The sequence below is a fragment of the Theropithecus gelada genome, chromosome 10 (genome assembly GCF_003255815.1).
Source record: "Theropithecus gelada isolate Dixy chromosome 10, Tgel_1.0, whole genome shotgun sequence".
NCBI classification, from domain to species: Eukaryota; Metazoa; Chordata; class Mammalia; order Primates; family Cercopithecidae; genus Theropithecus; species Theropithecus gelada.
The window spans coordinates 67,623,600-67,644,042 of NC_037678.1; the positions used below are offsets into that span (position 1 = coordinate 67,623,600).

Below are 20,443 nucleotides of genomic sequence, written 5' to 3' on the forward strand. Positions count from 1 at the left end.
CCTGACTTCAGGTGATCCACCTGCCCTGGCTTCGCAGAGTGTTGGGATTATAGGTGTGAGCCACCGTGCTCGGCCTTTCCCCTTACTTTTAACGTATCTGTATGTATATTTAAGTGAGTTTCTTGTAGACAGCACATTGTTGGATCTTGGTTTTTTAAAATCCATTCTTGTAGTCTCTGTCCTTTGTTTAGACCATTCATAGATATTTACAGCGATTATTGATATAGTTGGATTAATATATACCATGTTTGTTTTATTATACTTGTTATTTGTTTATCTTCTCCTCTTTTCCTGCCTTTTATGGGCTTAACTGTGCAGTTTATATGGTTCCATTATTTTTCATCTCTCAGCATATCAATTATTCTTCTTGTAAAAGTACTTTCAGCAGTTGCCCTAGAATTTCCAGTATATGTTTACTGTTAGTCTAAGTCCACTCTCAATGATATTGTGCTGTTTGTGAGTGGTACAAGAGTATTTCCAGTCCCTCCTTCTTACTACTTATAGTAATAGGTTGTTGGGGAGGTTTTGAAGATTTCTAGACAGAGGCCTTTTATAGTAGTGCTTAGAGAGAAATTTGTAACTGTCCTGGGTGGGTTTGGAAGTCAGCTGCTCTCCTTTGCCATATCAGCTATTATCAATAATACAATAATATGTTTTCTCTTTTTTTTTTAACTCACAGTTCACTGAGACTTTTTTGACAGAGAGGGACAAACAATCCAAGTGGAGTGGAATTCCTCAGCTGCTCCTCAAGCTGCATGCCACCAGCCACCTCCACAGTGACTTCGCTGAGTGCCAAAACATCCTCAAGGTAACTCTTAAGGAACTTGGAGGGGTGTATTCAGGGACTCTAGGTGACACAAGCTGTCTGCTTTTTTTTCCCTTCTGTTGGCTTTTAAAAATAGCCTCTTTTTACTGTGTAAGCTATAGAAAATTTGAGAAATTCAGAAAAAGTACAAAGAAGAAAATAAACATCACCTATAATCCCATCATCCCAAGATAATCACCGTTAGGTTCCCTGTGTTATCCTTCTGGTCTCTATGTGTGTTTATTTTGTGGCAGGGCTTCCTTAATTTTGGGAGGTCAGCACTATCCTGCGATTCAGATGACATTCTTTTTGAAAACGGTTTAGAAGGCTGGGCGAGGTGGCTCACGCCTGTAATCCCAGTACTTTGGGAGGCTGAGGCGGGCGGATCATGAAGTCAGGAGATCGAGACTAAAAATACAAAAAAAATTAGCCGTGTGTGGTGGCAGGCACCTGTAGTCTCAGCTACTCGGGAGGCTGAGGCAGGAGAATGGCATGAACTTGGGAGGTGGAGCTTGCAGTGAGCCAAGATTGCGTCACTTCACTCCAGCCTGGGCAACAGAGCAAGACTCCAAAAAAAAAAAAGTAGAAAAGGGTTTAGAAGATTCCATATTGCTGAAGGCTCATGGAAGGGGCCTTGTGGTTGTTGATTATTATTACTAACATAAGAAGATTGAAAGTCCCAGGTTTGATGATTGGGAAATGAGTGGAAAGAGCACAGAGACATTATGCTAGGGTAATTGTTCTCAAACTGGAGTGTGTTTGTGAATCACCTGAAGAGCTTTTTAAAACAGAATTCTGGGCCCCACCCCTGAAATTCTGATTCAGTAGGGCTGGAGTTATTTTATCAAACTTTAGCGGTAGTTTGGATCTAAATTTGAATGTAGAGCACCAGCTCTAATGCAGGTAAAACCCCTGTAAGTTGGGGGTCTGGTTCCAAGATGGCCGAATAGGAACAGCTCCAGTCTACGGCTTCCAGCATGAGCAATGCAGAAGATGGTGATTTCTGCATTTCCAACTGAGGTACTGGGTTCATCTCACTGGGGCTTGTCGGACAGTGGGTGCAGTCCACAGAGTGTTAGCTGAAGCAGGGTGGGGCATTGCCTCACCTGGGAAGTGCAAGAGGTCAGGGAATTCCCTTTCCCAGCCAAGGGAAGCCATGACAGACGGTACCGAGAAAATCAGGACACTCCCACGCTAATACTGCGCTTTTCCAATGGTCTTAGCAAACGGCACACAAGGAGATTATATCCTGTGCCTGGCTCTGAGGGTCCCACGCCCACGGAACCTCGCTCACTGCTAGCTCAGCAATCTCAGATTGAACTGCAAGGCGGCAGTGAGGCTGGGGGAGGGGCGTCCATCATTGCTGAGGCTTGAGTAGGTAAACAAAGCGGCCAGGAAGCTGGAACTGGGTGAAGCCCACCGCAGCTCAAGGAGGCCTACCTGCCTCTGTAGACTCCACCTCTGGGGACAGAGCATAACTGAACAAAAGGCAGCAGAAACTTCTGCAGACTTAAATGTCCCTGTCTGACAGCTTTGAAGAGAGTAGTGGTTCTCCCAGCACGGAATATGAGATCTGAGAACGGACAGACTGCCTCCTCAAGTGGGTCCCTGACCCCCGAGTAGCCTAACTGGGAGACACCTCCCAGTAGGGGCTGACTGACATCTCATACAGCTGGGTGCCCCTCTGAGACGAAGCTTCCAGAGAAAGGATCAGGCAGCAAAATTTGCCATTCTGCAATATTTGCTGTTCTGCATCCTCTGCTGATAATACCCAGGCAAACGGGGTCTGGAGTGGACCTCCAGCAAACTCCAGCAGACCTGCAGCTGATGGTCCTGAATGTTAGAAGGAAAACTAACAAACAGAAAGGACATCCACACCAAAACCCCATCTGTACGTCACCATCATCAAAGACCAAAGATAGATAAAACCACAAAGATGGGGAGAAACCAGAGCAGAAAAGCTGAAAATTCTAAAAATCAGAGCGCCTCTTCTCCTCCAAAGGAACACAGCTCTTGGCCAGCAACAGAACAAAGCTGGATGGAGAATGACTTTGACGAATTGAGAGAAGAAGTCTTCAGAAGATCGATAATAACAAACTTCTCCAAGCTAAAGTAGAATGTTCAAACCCATCACAAAGAAGCTAAAAACCTTGAAAAAAGATTAGATGAATGGCTAACTAGAATAAACAGCATAGAGAAGACCTTAAATGAGCTGATGGAGCTGAAAACCGTGGCACAAGAACTACGTGACAAATGTACAAGCTTCAGTAGCCAATTCGATCAAGTGGAAAAAAGGGTATCAGTGATTGAAGATCAAATGAATGAAATGAAGCAAGAAGAAAAGTTTAGAGAAAAAAGAGTAAAAAGAAACTAACAAAGCCTCCAAGACATATGGGACTGTGTGAAAAGACTAAATCTGTGTCTGATTGGTGTGCCTGAAAGTGACGGGGAGAATGGAACCAAGTTGGAAAACACTCTTCAAGATATTATCCAGGAGAACTTCCCCAACCTAGCAAGGCAGGCCAACATTCAAATTCAGGAAATACAGAGAACGCCACAAAGATACTCCTTGAGAAGAGCAACTCCAAGACACATAATTGTCAAATTCACCAAAGTTGAAATGAAGGAAAAAATTTTAAGGTCAACCGAAGAGAAAGATCGGGTTACCCACAAAGGGAAGCCCATCAGACTAACAGCGGATGTCTCATCAGAAACTCTACAAGTCAGAAGAGAGTGGGGGCCGATATTCAACATTCTTAAAGAATTTTCAACTCAGAATTTCATATCCAGTCAAACTAAGCTTCACAAGTGAAAGAGAAATAAAATCCTTTACAGACAAGCAAATGCTGAGAGATTTTGTCACCACCAGGCCTGCCTTACAAGAGCTCCTGAAGGAAGCAGTAAACGTGGAAAGGAACAGCTGGTACCAGCCACTGCAAAATCATGCCGAATTGTAAAGACCATCGATGCTAGGAAGAAATTACATCAAATAATGAGCAAAATAAGCAGCTAACGTCATAATGACAGGATCAAATTCACACATAACACTAGTAACCTTAAATGTAAATGAGCTAAATGCTCCAATTAAAATACACAGACTGGCAAATTGGATAAAGAGTCAAGACCCATCTATGTGCTGTATTCAGGAAACCCATCTTACATGCAGAGACACACATAGGCTCAAAATAAAGGGATGGAGGAAAATCTACCAAGCAAATGGAAAACCAAAAAAAAGCCAGGGTTGCAATCCTAGTCTCTGATAAAACAGACTTTAAACCAACAAAGATCAAAAGAGACAAAGAAGGCCATTATCTAATGGTGAAGGGATCAGTTCAACAAGAAGAGCTAACTGTCCTAAATACATATGCACTCAATACAGGAGCACCAAAATTCATAAAGCAAGTCCTTAAGAGACCTACAAAGAGACTTAGACTCCCACACAATAATAATGGGAGACTTTAACACCCCACTGTCAACATTAGATCAAGGAGACAGAGGGTTAACAAGGATATCCAGGACTTGAACTCAGCTCTGCACCAAGTGGACCTAATAGACATCTACAGAACTCTCTACCCCAAATCAACAGAATATACGTTCTTCTCAGCACCACATCGCACTTATTCCAAAATTGACCACATAGATGGAAGTAAAGCACTCCTCAACAAATGTTTAAAAGAACAGAAATTATAACAGACTCTCTCTCAGACCACAGTGCAATCAAACTAGAACTCAGGATTAAGAAACTCACTCAAAACCATTCAACTATGTGGAAACTGAACAACCTGTTCCTGAATGACTACTGGGCATGTAACAAATTGAAGGCAGAAATAAAGATATTCTTTGAAACCAATGAAAACAAAGACAACATACTAGAATCTCTGGGACACATTTAAAGCAGTGTGTAGAGGGAAATTTATAGCACTAAATGCCTACAAGAGAAAGCAGGAAAGATGTAAAATTGACACCCTAACCACAATTTTAAAAACTAGAGAAGCAAGAGCAAACAAACTCAAAAGTTAGCAGAAGACAAAAAATAACTAAGATCAGAGCAGAACTGAAGGAGATAGAGGCACAAAAAACCCTTCAAAAAATCAATGAATCCAGGAGCTGGTTTTTTTAAAAGATCAACAAAATTGATAGACTGCTAGCAAGACTAATAAAGAAGAAAAGAGAGAAGAATCAAATAGATGCAATAAAAAATGATAAAGGGGATATTACCACCAATCTCACAGAAATACAAACTACCATCAGAGAATACTATAAACACCTCTACGCAAATAAAGTAGAAAATATAGAAGAAATGGATAAATTCCTGGACACATACACCCTCCCAAGACTAAACCAGGAAGAAGTTGAATCCCTGAATAGACCAATGATAGGCTCTGAAATTGAGGCAATAATTAATAGCCTACCAACCAAAAAAAGTCCAGGACCAGATGAATTCACAACCAAATTCTACCAGAGGTACAAAGAGGAGCTGGTACCATTCCTTCTGAAACTATTCCAATCAATAGAAAAAGTGGGAATCCTCTCTAACTCATTTTATGAGTCCAGCATCATCATGATACCAAAGCCTGGCAGAGACACAACAAAAAATGAATTTTAGACCAATATCCCTGATGAGCATCGATGCAAAAGTTCTCAATAAAATACTGGCAAACCAAATCCAGCAGCACATCAAAAAGCTTATCCACCATGATCAAGTTGGCTTCATCCCTGGGATGCAAAGCTGGTTCAACATACACAAATCAATAAACGTAATCAATCATATAAACAGAACCAAAGATAAAAACTACATGATTATCTCAATAGATGCAGAAAAGGCCTTTGACAAAGTTCAACAGCCCTTCATGCTAAAATATCTCAATAAACAAGTTATTGATGGTACATATCTCAGTAAGAACTATGACAGACCCACAGCTAATATCATTACTGAATGGGCAAAAACTGGAAGCATTCCCGTTGAAAACTGGCACAAGACAGGGATGCCCTCTCTCACCACTCCTATTCAACATAGTGTTGGAAGTTCTGGCCAGGGCAATCAGGCAGGAGAAAGAAATAAAGGGTATTCAATTAGAAAAAGGAAATCAAATTGTCCCTGTTTGCAGATGAAATGATTGTATATTTAGAAAACACCATCGTCTCAGCCCAAAATCTCCTTAAGCTGATAAGCAACTTCAGCAAAGTCTCAGGAGACAAAATCAGTGTGCAAAAATCACAAGCATTCCTGTATACCAATAATAGATAAAGAGCCAAATCATGAGTGAACTCCCATTCACAATTGCTTCAGAGAATAAAATACCTAGGAATCCAACTTAAAGGATTGTGAAGGACCTCTTCAAGGAGAACTGCAGACCAGTGCTTAACGAAATAAAAGATGACACAAACAAATGAAGAACATCCCATGCTCATGTATAGGAAGAATCAATATTGTGAAAATGGCCATACTGCCCAAGGTAATTTATAGATTCAATGCCATCCCCATCAAGCTACCAATGACTTTCTTCACAGAATTGGAAAAACTACTTTAAACTTCATAGGGAACCAAAAAAGAGCCTGCATTGCCAAGACAATCCTAAGCAAAAAGAACAAAGCTGGAGACATCATGCTACCTGACTTCAAACTATACTACAAGGCTACAGTAACCAAAACAGCATGTACTGGTACCAAAACAGAGATATAGACCAGTGGAACTGAACAGAGACCTCAGAAGTAATACCACACATCTACAACCATCTGATCTTTGACAAACCTGACAAAAACAAGAAATGGGGAAAGGATTCCCTATTTAATATATGGTGCTGGGAAAACTGGCTAGCCATATGTACAAAGCTGAAACTGGATCCTTTCCTTACACCTTATAAAAAAATTAATTCAAGATGGATTAAAGGCTTAAATGTTAGACATGAAACCATAAAGACCCTAGAAGAAAACCTAGGCAATACCATTCAGGCCATGGGCATGGGCAAGGACTTCATGATTAAAACACCGAAAGCAATGGCAACAAAAGCCAAAACAGACAAATGGAATCTAATTAAACTAAAGAGCTTCTGCACAGCAAAAGAAACTACCATCAGAGTAAACGGGCAACCTCCAGAATGGGAGAAAATTTTTACAATCTACTCATCTGACAAAGAACTAGTATCCAGAATCTACAAAGAACTTAAACAAATATACAAGAAAAGATCAACCCCATCAGAAAGTGGGCAAAGGATATGAACAGACCCTTTTCAAAAGAAGATATTTATGCAGCCAACAGACATGTGAAAAAATGCTCATCATCACTGACTATCAGAGAAATACAAATCAGAACCACAATGAGATACCATCTCACACCAGTTAGAATGGTGATCATTAAAAAGTCAGGAAACAACAGGTTCTGGAGAGGATGCAATATGATGTGGAGCAATATGAACACTTTTATGCTGTTGGTGGGACTGTAAACTAGTTCAACCATTGTGGAAGACAGTGTGGCGATTCATCAGGGATCTAGAACTAGAAATACCATTTGACCCAGCCATCCCATTACTGAGTATATGCCCAAAGGATTATAAATCACGCTGCTATAAAGACACATGCACACGTATGTTTATTGTGGCACTTTTCATAATAGCAAAGACTTGGAACCAAACCAAATGCCCATCAGTGACAGGCTGGATTAAGAAAGTGTGGCATATGGCCGGGCATGGTGGCTTACGCCTGTAATCCCAGCACTTTGGGAGGCCGAGACGGGCGGATCATGCGGTCAGGAGATCGAGACCATCCTGGCTAACATGGTGCACAGTGAAACCCCGTTTCTACTAAAAAATACGAAAAACTAGCCGGGCGAGGTGACAGGCGCCTGTAGTCCTAGCTACTCGGGAGGCTGAGGCAGGAGAATGGCATAAACCTGGGAGGCAGAGCTCGCAGTGAGCTGAGATCTGGCCACTGCACCCCAGCCTGGGCGACAGAGTGAGACTCCGTCTCAAAAAAAAAAAAAAAAAAAAGAAATAATTATAGCTTCTTACACTTGTTTAAAAATGCTTTTCAAAGAATTGCACATTATTTGCTTCCTGCAGAATCTCAGATGTGAGATTGAGGTGAAATTAAAGGGGAGAGAAATTAATATTTGTATATCTTTGCTGTGATCATCATTTCTTTATTCATTCAATAAATACTTACTTGAAACTTACTATGTTTTAGGTTTTCTTATAAGATTTTTTTTCCTCTTAGCTTTGTTCCAACAAAGGATTCTGTGGCCCTCAGTTTGGGAACTACTACCCTATGTGTACTATATCAAATACTGTGTCTTGGAATCTGTGGGGAATACAAAGTGGGATCTGTTTGTGTTGTCTTCAAGGAACATTTAGTCTAGGGAAGAAATAACAAAATAACATAGGTTTGTAAATAGGTGCAAAGTAAAAGTGCTAAATGTTACAAATGAGTTGTAGATTGTTTGGGGGGTCTGAAGAGCATGCTTCTGGTTGGGGGAAATCAGGAAGACTTCCTGCAGGAGATGACGTTTGAGCAGTGACTTGGTTATTGCTACAGAACTAGTCACCCCGAAACTTAGCAGCCGAAAGTAGCAAGCATCATTTATCTCTCAACAATTCTTGGTTGATTGAGTGGCTCTTCTGCTTCATGTGCTGTTGGGTAGGGTGGTACTGAGATATCTGGAATGTCCAAAGTGGTCTCTCTCACATCCCTGGCAGGTTGGTGCTGCCTGTCAGCTGGAGATCAGCTAAGGATATTGGTCGTGGCCTCAGTTCTTATCCTCATGGCCTCCCCAGTTGTCTGTGTTGTTCCCATAGCATGATGTTTGGGTTCCAGGATGACAAGAGCCAAGTCTGTCAGGCTTTTTTTTTTTTCTTTTCTTTTTTTTTTTTTGAGACAGTCTCCCTCTGTTGCCCAGGCTGGAGTGCAGTGATTCTGTCTTGACTCACTGCAACCTCTGCCTCCCTGGCTCAAGTGATTCTTATGCCTCAGATTCCCGAGTAGCTGGGATTACAGGTGTGTAACACCACGCCTGGCTAATTTTTGTATATTTAGTAGAGATGGGGTTTTGCCATGTTGGCCAGACTGATCTCAAACTCCTGACCTCAAGTAATCCACCCACCTTAGCCTCCCAAAGTGCTGGGATTACAGGTGTGAGCCCGGCACCTGGCCTACCAGGCTTTCTTAAGGCTTACGCTGAAAGTGGCCTAGTGTCACTTCTACCACATTCTGTTAGTTGAGGTATGTCATACCAGCGCAGATTCAGTGTGAGAAAGGGCTTTACAGGGGCCTGAATACTAGGAAGTATGGTTCATTGGGGACTGTCTTTGTGTTCATGGGAATTCAAGTTGGTACTAGAGCACGAACTGATGCTTTAGTGTCTGGCCTGTGTTGGTTACTAATACAATGTCTGTATGTACTTTTTTTAAAAAAAACTAGGAAATTTCTCCTCTTCTCTCCATGGAGGCTATGGCATTTGTTACTGAAGAGAGGAAACTTACCCAAGAAACCACTTATCCAAATACTTATATTTTTGACTTGTTTGGAGGTGTTGATGTAAGTAGCTATTTATTATTACTACTGTTACTACCACTTAATGGTTTGAGAATTTAACTTTTGAAATGGGAGATAAGAAAGATTTCAGAATTTGTAACATTTCAGATTTTAACTTTTAGAAGCTTAGTGGCATTTACATGTTGAAGCAGCGTTCTTTTGCTTTAGAATAATTCATTTATTTAAATTGGCGTCTGCCTTTTTAAAAAAATACAAAGTGAAAAGTACATCTCTCAATTTCCCAGTGTCCCCTCCTCAGAACCAGTTGTGATCAGTAGTTTCTTGTGTGTTCTGCCAAAGCTGTTCTGTTGTGGGTGTGTGGGTGTGTGTGTGTGTGTATGTGTGTAAATATTCCTCCACCTCCACCTTAGTTTATTTTCTCCCCACATAGAGTGATATACCATATACACGGTTACACTATCCTGTACCTTCTTTCTTCTGTCTCTTTTTTTTTTTTAATTAAAATTTTTAGCCCAGGCATGGTGGCTTACGCCTGTAATCCCAGCACTTTGTGAGGCCAAGGCGGGTGGATCATGAGGTCAGGAGTTCGAGACCAACCTGGCCAAGATGGTGAAACCCTGTCTCTACTAAAACTACAAAAATTAGCTGGGCGTGGTGGCGGGCGCTTGTAATCCCAGCTACTCGGGAGGCTGAGGCAGGAGAATTGCTTGAAGCCAGGAGGCTGAGGTTGCCGTGAGCCAAGATCATACCACTGCACTCTAGCCTGGGTGACAGAGCAAGACTCTCTCTCAAAAAAAAAAAAGATTAAATGGCTAGTGTTCCCTGGTGTGATTGTGCCGTAATATATTTACCCAGGCCCCAGTTGATTGGCATTTATAATTTTTCCACACCGTTTCTCTTACAGACAAGGTTGCAGTAAAGATCTTATACATATTTTTGTACACATGTGAGTATATACCTTTGGAACAAGAACATATGTTTTTTATTGTGTATAAATCTGAAGTTTACCTACCTAAGAAGTTTTGTCAGTTTATATCCCCAGTAACGAAGTATGAGTGTCTGTTTACCCATACCATCACCAACATATTGTGTTTATGTGTGTATTTTTATGGATGTTGTTACTGAAGTATAACCTTCATACAGAAAAGTACACCGATAATTACCACAAAATAAATTCACTTTTGCACTACCACCCAAATTAGGAAATAGAACATTACCAGTACCCAGAAGCCCCCTTCAGCAAACAGTGTATTTTAAGTATTTACTAAGCAGATGTGAGAAAAAATGGTATTTTTCCAGTTTTTTTAACCAGCTTTATTAAGATATGGTTCACATACCATACATTTCACCCATTTAAAGTACACAATTCAGTGGTTCTTAGTATATTTGCAGATACGTGCAGCCATCACCACTGTCAACTTTAGAGCATTTTCATTACCCCAAAAAAGAAACTCCATGTGTTTTATCTAGCACTGCCCTACCTCTGCCACCTCCTCCCCCTCTCTCCACACTAGTATACTTTTTGTCTTTATAGATTTCTCTGTTGTGGGCATTTTGTATAAATTCAGTTATATAATATGTGATCTTTTGTGACTGGCTTCTTTTCATTTAGCGTAATGATTTCTAGGTTCATCCGTATTGTAGCATGTATCAGTACGCATTTTTATGGCCAAATGATGTTTCATTGTGAGAGTATGCTACATTTCTTATTTGTTGAGAGGCATTTGGATTGCCTCCGTCTTTTTGCTATTATGAGTAACAGTGCTATAAACATTCTTGTGCAGGTTCTTTGTGGACATATTTTCATTTCTCTTGGGCATATACATACCTAGGAATAGAGTTGCTGTGTCATATGGGGTAACTCTATGTTTAATTGGATGAGGAATTGCCAGAATGTTTTCCCAGAGGCCCTACCATTTTACATTGCCACCAGCAATGTCTGAGGGTTTCAGGTTTTCTATATCATTGACAACACTTGTTATTATCTGTCATTTTGAAAGTGTTTTAAAATTAAAAAAAAAAATACTGAGATGGGGTCTTGTTTTGTTGCCCAGACTGGTCTCAAACTCCGGGGCTCAAATAGTCCCCCAGCCTTGGCCTCCCAGAGTGCTGGGATTACAGCCATGAGCCCCTGCTCCGGCCCTGTAATGATTATAGCCATTCTAGTGAGTGTGAAGGGACACCTCATTGTGGTCTTGATTTGCATTTCCCTGATGGCCAGTGATGACCATCTTTTCTTGAGTTTGTCATTTGTGTATCTTCCTTGGAGAAATTACTGTCTCCTCTTTCAGTTTCTTAGTTGAGATATATCTCTTTTGAATATTATGTTGTAAGAGTTCTTTATAAATTCTCTGCAGTTTTTAAAATTCATTCTATGACTGAGATTGGATATTTTTTCTTGTGTTTATAAGTAGTTTCTTTTCTGCCAGTTGTCTGTTTTGCACCTTTTTCTATTTATTTGTCCTTTTTCTTACTGATTTGTAAGTGCTTTTGATTTTTTAAAGCCCTTTGTCATTTGTGGTTTTTTTCCTATTTTGAGAATTAAATTTTGACGTTATTTTTAAATTAGATATGTTTAATTTTTAGATTGTCAGATTGATCAGTCTTTAATGGCTTCAGAGTTTTGGTTCATACCTTTCCCACTGTTGGATTTAAACTTACATACCTATTTCCTTCTAATATTTTACAGTTTTTAACTGTATATGTTTAAATGTTTGCACCATTTGAAATTTGTTTTGGTGTAATGAGTGAAGGGTTCGGATCTGACTTTTCTGCCCTAGATATTTGCCCGTAACCCCATTACCTGAAGTGAACGCGAAGGAGAGGGCATTTCTGGGTATTGTGGTTAGTCTTTATCTTGATCTGTGTGGTGATTATACAGGAATGGTGTTCAGTGTGTAAAACTGTACATGTACGACTTGTACTCATGGCCAGGTGCAGTGACTCATGCCTGTAATCCCAGCACTTTGGGAGGCCGAAGCAGGCGGATTGCATGAGTCGAGGAGTTAGAGACCAGCCTGGGCAACATGGCAAAACTGCATCACTACTAAAAATGCAAAAAATTAGCCGATTGTGGTAGCACATGCCTGCAGCCCCAGTTGCTTGGAGGGCTAGGTGGAAGGATTGGTTGAGCCTGGGAGGTTGAGGCTACAGTGAGCCGAGATCACACCATGAACTGCAGCCTGGGTGACAGAGCAATACCTGGTCTCAAAAAAAAATTTTACTCTTTAAACGGTATCACGTTATACTTCAGTTATTAAAGTTTCCTTTTGTTTAAAGGTGCCATTTTCCACTGAAGTAAAGATTGAGTGTGACATCTGCATGCATGTCATCAGCCACAGCCTTTCTTCTTTAACTGCTGCTCGGCATTCCCTCTCCACAGCAGTGCCAGTGGTCCTAGAGCATTTACTTACTTGACCAGCACAAGAGACCCTTTAGTTTTGAGTTGTTTCATCAAGAAATCTACTCAGTAAGAACTGATGTATTTATGGGAGGAAATATAATAATGTAGGTCTCTAGCCTGGTGTCTATTTTCAGTGGAAATGTGGCTCTCTAGTAGGATCCTATCCCATCTTCAGACATCTTTGGATCAATTGTTCTTGATTTTGTGGGGGTTTTCTCTCCTGCTTTGAGTTAAGGCAGCTTCTCCAGGAATCCCAGTCATTTTATAAACATGGGCTCCTGCTTAAGTCATTATGTACCTCACTAACCTTCAGTTTGGGTGCATTTGTTAGTGAACTCTCTTGCTATCCTGCTGCTGGTAGTATTTTCCAAACCGAGCTTGTTATTTCTTCCTCTGCTAATAACTAGCAAGAACCCAAAGTAAGCCTCTCTTGGGTCATGCTGCCCAAAGCTCAGTGGGATCACTCCTTGTCAACCTAACCCTATCTATAACATGACTGTGAAAAGCGTATCTTAGAGTATACAAAGCAGATGTGAAGTATGTAACTAAGTGGAGTGAAGCAGACCCAGAGCAAGCTCATCTGCATAAATTAAACAAGTATGAGGACTGTGGTGGACTAGGAGAGTGTGTGCCTGCTTTTATGGGGGAAATGACTCTTCTTCTCCCATTGACTGTTTCCCTGAGAGGTTATGGGAAATCTAGATTTGTAGGTAAAAATCTTCCAGCTTTTCAGTAGTTGTGGGCCAGGTGTAAGCCATTGCTTGGCATTCAGGAACTTTTATGCATTGACATAGTCTATCTTCCATTTGAAGTGAATTTATTTTAAATACATTCTATGCACTTGAGCATCTTACATATTGCTTGGATGAATGTGATCTCTTTTGAGAAGAATTTATGTAGTATACTTCAGAGTATAATGCTTTAAACATTACTACTCATTTTGCCCTGTTGTTTCCATTTCTGTGATTCTCCTGAAGACATAAGTCAAAATGAGATAAAGCTTGTTTACCAAGACGGTTAGGTGTAACATTATTTGTAATGACTGTCTACCAGGAGAAGGTAATGGTTATTCTATTTTGCTGAATTTTATGAAGTTGTTAATATAATGTTAAAATTATAATATGGGAAAATTCATGATGAAAACAGGCTATAAAATTGTTATATACTCTATAATAATTACTCCACCTTTTCTAGAGGATGACCTTAGGTCTCTATTATACAAAGCAAAGCAGGCCTACATTCAGGGCAGCTTTCATTGTTGCCCCAAGTCGTGAGACATCTTGCTTTTCTCTCCTACAAGTGCAGTTGACATTAAATACAGATGTGCAGAAAGCTGAACCCAGTGCTTCTCTAGAATTGACAATCTGTGGTGTAGTAGTTTAGGATTTTTATTTTTAATCTGCTGCTTCAAGCTAAAATAACACATCTCTCTTAATTCAGGATGTTGAATTATAGTGTCACATTCATGCCGGGAGCAATCTCATGGCATGTAGATTTACTTTCTAAAGATTTGTTGCTGGTGTGAGATGAACAGAGGCTTTCTCAGACCCTCAAGCTGAACTATCTAGTCTCAAAGATTTGCCTACTGGCTTTTTAATTTAAAAAATGCTATGGAATCTTCTTTCTTCATTTGGCTTGAGGTCTCTTGGATATGCTGCCTCAGTATTGGCCGATAGCTAGAAGGGGCTAAGGAAGAATTTTTTTCTTTTTGTTCTAGGGTAACTCCTAGCTTGATTTAAACAATAATTAAAAATAAGTAAAATATGTATATACGGGATGTCTTTAAACATACGGGCTTAGTCATATTCTCAGCATATAGATTATTTTTAAATGCTTTAAGTGGAAATTGAACTTTTTTGGAAAACAAAGGTCCTCATTTTAAAAGGAAAAGGTGTTTGTCAAGGAAAATGTGAAAAACTATCTTGGGACTTGTCACCAACATTCAACCACTGTTGAGATTCAGGTGTATTCCTTTCTAACATTTTTTTTTTTTTCCTGTTTGTATTAACCTAGAATTTGTGTAACAGAATTTTTTAAAATAACAGCTTTTAAAACTTGTTATGATGATTTTAGAGGTAGAGTTGTACTCTGTCGCAGGCTGGAGTGCAGTGGTACAATCCTGGCTCACTGCAGCCTCGAATCCCTGGGCTCTAGTGATTCTCCTGCCTCAGTCTCCCAAGTAGCTAGGACTACAGGCTCGTGCCACCATACCTGGATAATTTTTTTTTAATATTTGTTAGAGTTCTAGGGGTCTTGTTCTGTTCCTCAGGCACTCTCTAACTCCTGGTCTCAAATGACCTTCCTGCCTCACCTTCTTGAGTAGCTGGGATTATAGGCACGAGCCACCCTGCTTGCCCAGCAATAACAGCTTTATTGAAATATAATTTACATATCATAAAGTTAACTCTTGTAACCACCCATCAGTATTGTGCAGTGATAACCAGAACATTTTTATCATGCCAGAAAGAAATATTGTACCAGTTAGCAGTCACTCCCCATCTCCCCTTCTCCCCAGCTCTGGCAACCATTAATCTATTTTATGTCTGTATTATGCCTATTGTGAAATATCCATAATGTCCATAATATGCCTATTGTATCAGTCCGTTCTCATGCTGCAGTGAAGAAATACCTGTGACTGGGTAGTTTAATTGACTCACAGTTTAATTGACTCACAGTTCCATATGGCCGGGGAGGCCTCAGGAAACTCACAGTCATGGCAGAAGGCAAAGGACAAGCAGGCACCTTCTTCACAGGGCAGCAGGACAGAGTGAGTGCAAGCAGAGGAAATGCCAGACACTTACAAAACCATGAGATTTCGTGAGATTCCCTCATTATCACGAGAACAGCATGGGGGAACCGCCCCCATGATCCAGTTACCTCCACCTGGTCCCACCCTTGACACATGAGGATTATTACAATTCAAGGTGAGATTTGGGTGAGGACAGAGCCAAACCATATCACCTGTTATGGATATTTCATATAACAGAATCATCCACCATGTGGCTTTTTATGTCTAGCTTCTTTAACTGAGCATGAGGTGTTTTATTATTTTAAATAATAGCTTTATTGAGATATTCATGTCATACAAGTCACCCATTTAAAAGATATATTACAAGATATAACTCGGTTTTTTAGTATAGTCAGAGTTATATATCACTATCACCACAATTGATTTTAAAACATTTTCATCACTCCAAAAAAGAAATACCATATTCTTCAGTAGCCACTCTCCATTTCCTCCCAAGGCCTCCTTCCCCCATCCTTAGGCAACCACTAATCTTTCTGTCTTTATAGATTTAATTATTCTGGACATTTCACATAAATGGAGTCATACAATACGTGGTCTTTTGTGACTGGCTTCTTTTGCTTAACATAATGTTCTCAAGGTTAATCCATGTCATAACATGTATCAATACTCCATTCCTTTTTATTGTCAAGAAATATTCCGTTGTATGGATAGACCACATCTTATTTATCCATCCATCAATTGATGGACATTTGGGTTGTTCTCACTTTTGACTGTTATTAATAATCTGCTATGATTAATAATGCTGCTATGAACATTGGCATGTAAATTTTTATATGGACATGTTTTCATTTTCTATTAGATTGTCTTATTAAAAAATTTCCCGCCGGGCGCGGTGGCTCAAGCCTGTAATCCCAGCACTTTGGGAGGCCTAGACGGGCGGATCACGAGGTCAGGAGATCGAGACCATCCTGGCTAACACAGTGAAACCCCATCTCTACTAAAAATACAAAAAATTAGCCGGGCGTGGTGTCGGGCGCCTGTAGTCCCAGCTGCTCGGGAGGCTGAGGCAGGAGAATGGCGGGAACCCGGGAGGCAGGGCTTGCAGTGAGCCGAGATCGCGCCACTGCACTCCAGCCTGGGCGGCAGAGCGAGACTCCCTCTCAAAAAAAAAAAAAAAAAAAGAAAAATTTCCCCTGGTGTATACCTAGTAGTGGAGTTGCTGGTAACTCTTTCATTTTTAAGGATCTGCCAGACTGCTTTCTGAAGCACTTGCACCATTTTACATGTCTACCAGCAATGTATAAAGGTTCTAATTTCTCCACATCTTTGCTAATAGTTACTATTTGTCTTTTTCATTATAGCCATCCTAGTAGGTATGAAGAGGTATCTCATTGTGGTTTTGTTTTGCTTTTCCCTGATGACTAATGTTGATCATCTGTTTATTTATTGAACTTTTGGAGAAATGTGCATTCATCTGCTTTCTCCATTTCTTGATTGGGTTGTCTTTTTATTATTGAGTTGTATTAGTTTCTGGATACTAATTTCTTGTAATTTGCAAATATTTTCTCCCATTAAGTAGCTGTCTTTTCACTTCTTGATGGTGTCCTTTGAAACACAAAGTCTTTACTTTTGATGAAGTTCATTTTATCTTTTGTTGCTTGGGTATTGGTGTGCATCTAAGAAACCATTTCCTAATCCAAGGTCACAAAGATTTACCTGTGTATTCTTCTGAGAATTTTATATTTTTTATCTTACATTTAGATCTTTGATCCATTTGCATTGATTTTTGTTTATCATGTGAGGTAGGAGTCCAGTTTCATTATTTTGCATGTGACTATCCAGTTGTCACAGCACCACTTACTGAAAAAACTACTCTTTCATTATTGAATTGTCTTGGCAAGCTTGTCAAAAATCAACTGATCGTATAGACACAGGGGTTTATTTTTGTATTTATAAATCAAGATTGTTTTGGCTGTTATGCATCTCTTGTATTTGCATGTGAATTTCAGGATCAGCTTGCCAATTTCTGCAAAGAAGCCAGCTGAGATTTTGATAGTGATTGCATTGAATTTGTAGGTCAATTTAGGGAGTATTATCATCTTAATATTAAATATTCTGATCCATGAACCACAAGATAGCTTTCCATTTTTTTATTGCCTTTAATTTGTTTCAAAAATGTTTTGTTGTACAAGTCTTGCACTTGTTAAACTTATTTCTAAGTGTCTTTACTGTTTTTGATGCTCTTTTAAATGGAATTGCTTTCATAATTCCAGTTTTGAATTGCTTCTTGCTACAATTGTAGAAATACAGTTGATTTATGTATATTGATCACATATCGTGAAATCTTGCTGAACTCTTGCTTATTGGCTCTAATCGTTTTTTTAGTGAATTCCTTAGGAATTTTCTATATTCTAGATTATGACATCTGTAAATAATTAGTTTTACTTATTCCTTTCCAATTTGGGTGCCATTAATTTCTTTTTTTGTTTTTCCCTAATTGCCTTAGAACACTCAATACAATGTTAAACTGAAGTAGCGAGAGTGGACGTCTTTGTCTTTTTCCTCATCTTAATGGGAAAGCATTTAGTCTTCACTGTTAAGCATGATACTAGCTGTGGGTATTTTAATAAAAGCCCTTTATCAGGCTGAAGAAGTTGTCTTCTATTCGTTGTTGATTGTTTTTATCATGAAAGTGTGTTGGGTTTTTTCCAGATGCTTTTTCTGCATCTGTTGAGATGACTGTGTGGCTTTTGACTTTTGTCCTTTATTCTATTGATATGGTGTATTATATTGATTTTCATATGTTGAACCAACTTTACATTCCTGGGATAAATTCCACTTCGTCATGGTGTATAATTCTTTTTTTTTTTTTCTTTTGAGACAGGGTCTCTCTGTTACCCAGGCTGGAATGCAGTGGTATGATCACAGCTCACTGCAGCTTCTCCTGGGCTCAAGCGATCCCCCCATCTCAGCCTCCTGAGTAGCTGGGACTGCAGGTGCATGCTACCATGCTTGGTTAATTTTTTGTTTTAATTTTTGTAGAGACAAGGTCTCACTATGTTGCCCAGGCTGGTCTCATACTCTTGGGCTTAAGTAATCCTCCTGCCTTGACCTATCAAAGTGCTGGAATTATAGGTGTAAGCCACCATGCGTGGACTATAATCCTTTTTATATGTGTCTGGATTTTGTTTGCTAGGGTTTTCAGAATTTTTGTGTATATATGCATAAGAGATACTCATCTGTAGTTTTCTTGTTATGTCTTTGGTTTTGGTATCACGGTAATACTGGCCTCAAAGAGTGAGTTGGGAAATGTTTCCTCCTCTTCTGTTTTTTGGAAGAGTTTGGGAAGAATTGGTGATTCTTTAAATGTCTTGTGTTGTTCACCAGTGGAGGCATCATGTCCAGGGTTTTTCTTTATGGGTAGTGTTGTTGTTGTTGTTGTTTTGTTTTGTTTTTTTTTAATTACTAGGTCAATCTCTTTACTTGCTCTAGGGCTATTCAGATATTCTGTTTCATCTTCTTTATTTTTTTTAAACAGATGGAGTCTCGCCCTTCCATCCAGGCTGGAGTACATTGGCATGATCATAGCTCACTGCAGCCTCAATCTTCTGGGGTCAAGTAATCCTCCTGCCTCAGTCTCCCGAGTAGCTGGAACTATAGGCATACCACCACACCCAGCTAATTTATTTTATTTGTAGAGACATGGGGTCTTGCTATGTTGGCCAGGGTGATCTCAATCTTCTGGCTTCAATCAGTCCTCCCACCTCAGCTACCCAAAGTGTTGGGATTACAGGCAGGAACAACCATGCTCAGCCTCTGTTTCTTCTTAAGTCAGTTTTTATAGTTTTATGTCTTTCTAGGAATGTGTCCATTTCGTTTAGGTTATCTAATTTGTTGGCATACAGTTGTTCATAGTAGTTCCTTATAATGACTTTTGTTGCCATAAGGTTGGTGGTAATGCCCTCTCCTTTATTTCTGAGTATAGTAATCTGTATCCTCTCTCCTTTTTTCTTGGTTGGTCTAGCTAAGAATTTGCCAGTCTTTTCAAAAAGCTGGCTTTTGGTTTTGTTAATTTTCTGTTATTTTCTGTTCTGTGTTTCATTTGTTTCAACTCTTATTCTCCCTTTTGCTTGCTTTGGGTTTAGTCTGCTCTTTTTCCAGTGTCTTAAGGCAGAAGATTAGGTTATTGATTAGAAACAATTTTATTTGGCCGGGTGCAGTGGCTCACGCCTGTAATCCCAGCACTTTGGGAGGCCAAGGTGGGCGGATCACCTGAGGTCAGGAGTTCGAGACCAGCCTGGCCAATATGGCAAAACCTCATCTCTACTAAAAATACACAACGTAGCCAGGAGTGGTGGTGGGCACCTGTAATTCCTTTTGCTCTGGAGGCTGAGGCAGGGTAATCGCTTGAACCCAGGAGGCGGAGGTTGCAGTGAGCCAAGATCGGGCTATTGCACTCCAGCCTGGGAGACAGAGAAAGACTGTCTCAAAAAAAAAAAAAAAAAAAAAGGAATTTTCTTTAATGTAGGGATTTACAGCTATAAATTTTCCTCTGAGCACTCCATTAGCTACATCGTAAGTTTTGGTGTCTTCATCCATCTTGGATACTTTATACTTCCCCTTATGATTTCTTCTTTGGCCCATTATTATTTAGGATGGGTTTTTTAAATTATCCACATAATTCATGAATTTCCCAAATTTCTTTTTGATTTCATTCCATTGTGGCCAGACAACATACTGTGTATGATTTCCGTGCTTTTAAATTTATTGAGGCTTGTTTAGTGGCCTGAAATACGATGCGTCCTGGAGAATGTTTCGTGTCCACTCGAGTAGAATATGTGTTCTGTTCCGGCTGCATGGAGTGTTCTGTACATGTCTGTTAGAATGTATGTGTTCATTGCGTTCAAGTCTTCTAGTTCTTTGCTAGTCTGCCTAGTTGTCTATTATTGAAAGCAGAGTTATTCAAGTGTCCAACTTTTATTTTTGAATTATCTCTTTG

General features: G+C 39.8%; 1 protein-coding gene across 4 annotated transcripts in view; it reads left to right on the plus strand.

Annotated features, from left to right (window-relative positions):
- The window catches only part of TRPC4AP (transient receptor potential cation channel subfamily C member 4 associated protein), an 88,075-nt gene that overhangs the window by 14,286 nt on the left and 53,346 nt on the right, over nucleotides 1-20,443 (plus strand). For 3 of the 4 annotated variants that reach the window (XM_025400171.1, XM_025400172.1, XM_025400175.1), the window contains exons 2-3: nucleotides 680-808; nucleotides 9,218-9,334. In XM_025400171.1, coding sequence (XP_025255956.1) covers nucleotides 680-808; nucleotides 9,218-9,334 — 246 coding nt within the window. The remainder of the gene's footprint in view (nucleotides 1-679; nucleotides 809-9,217; nucleotides 9,335-20,443) is intronic. The other variant, XM_025400173.1, reaches the window with a different exon arrangement.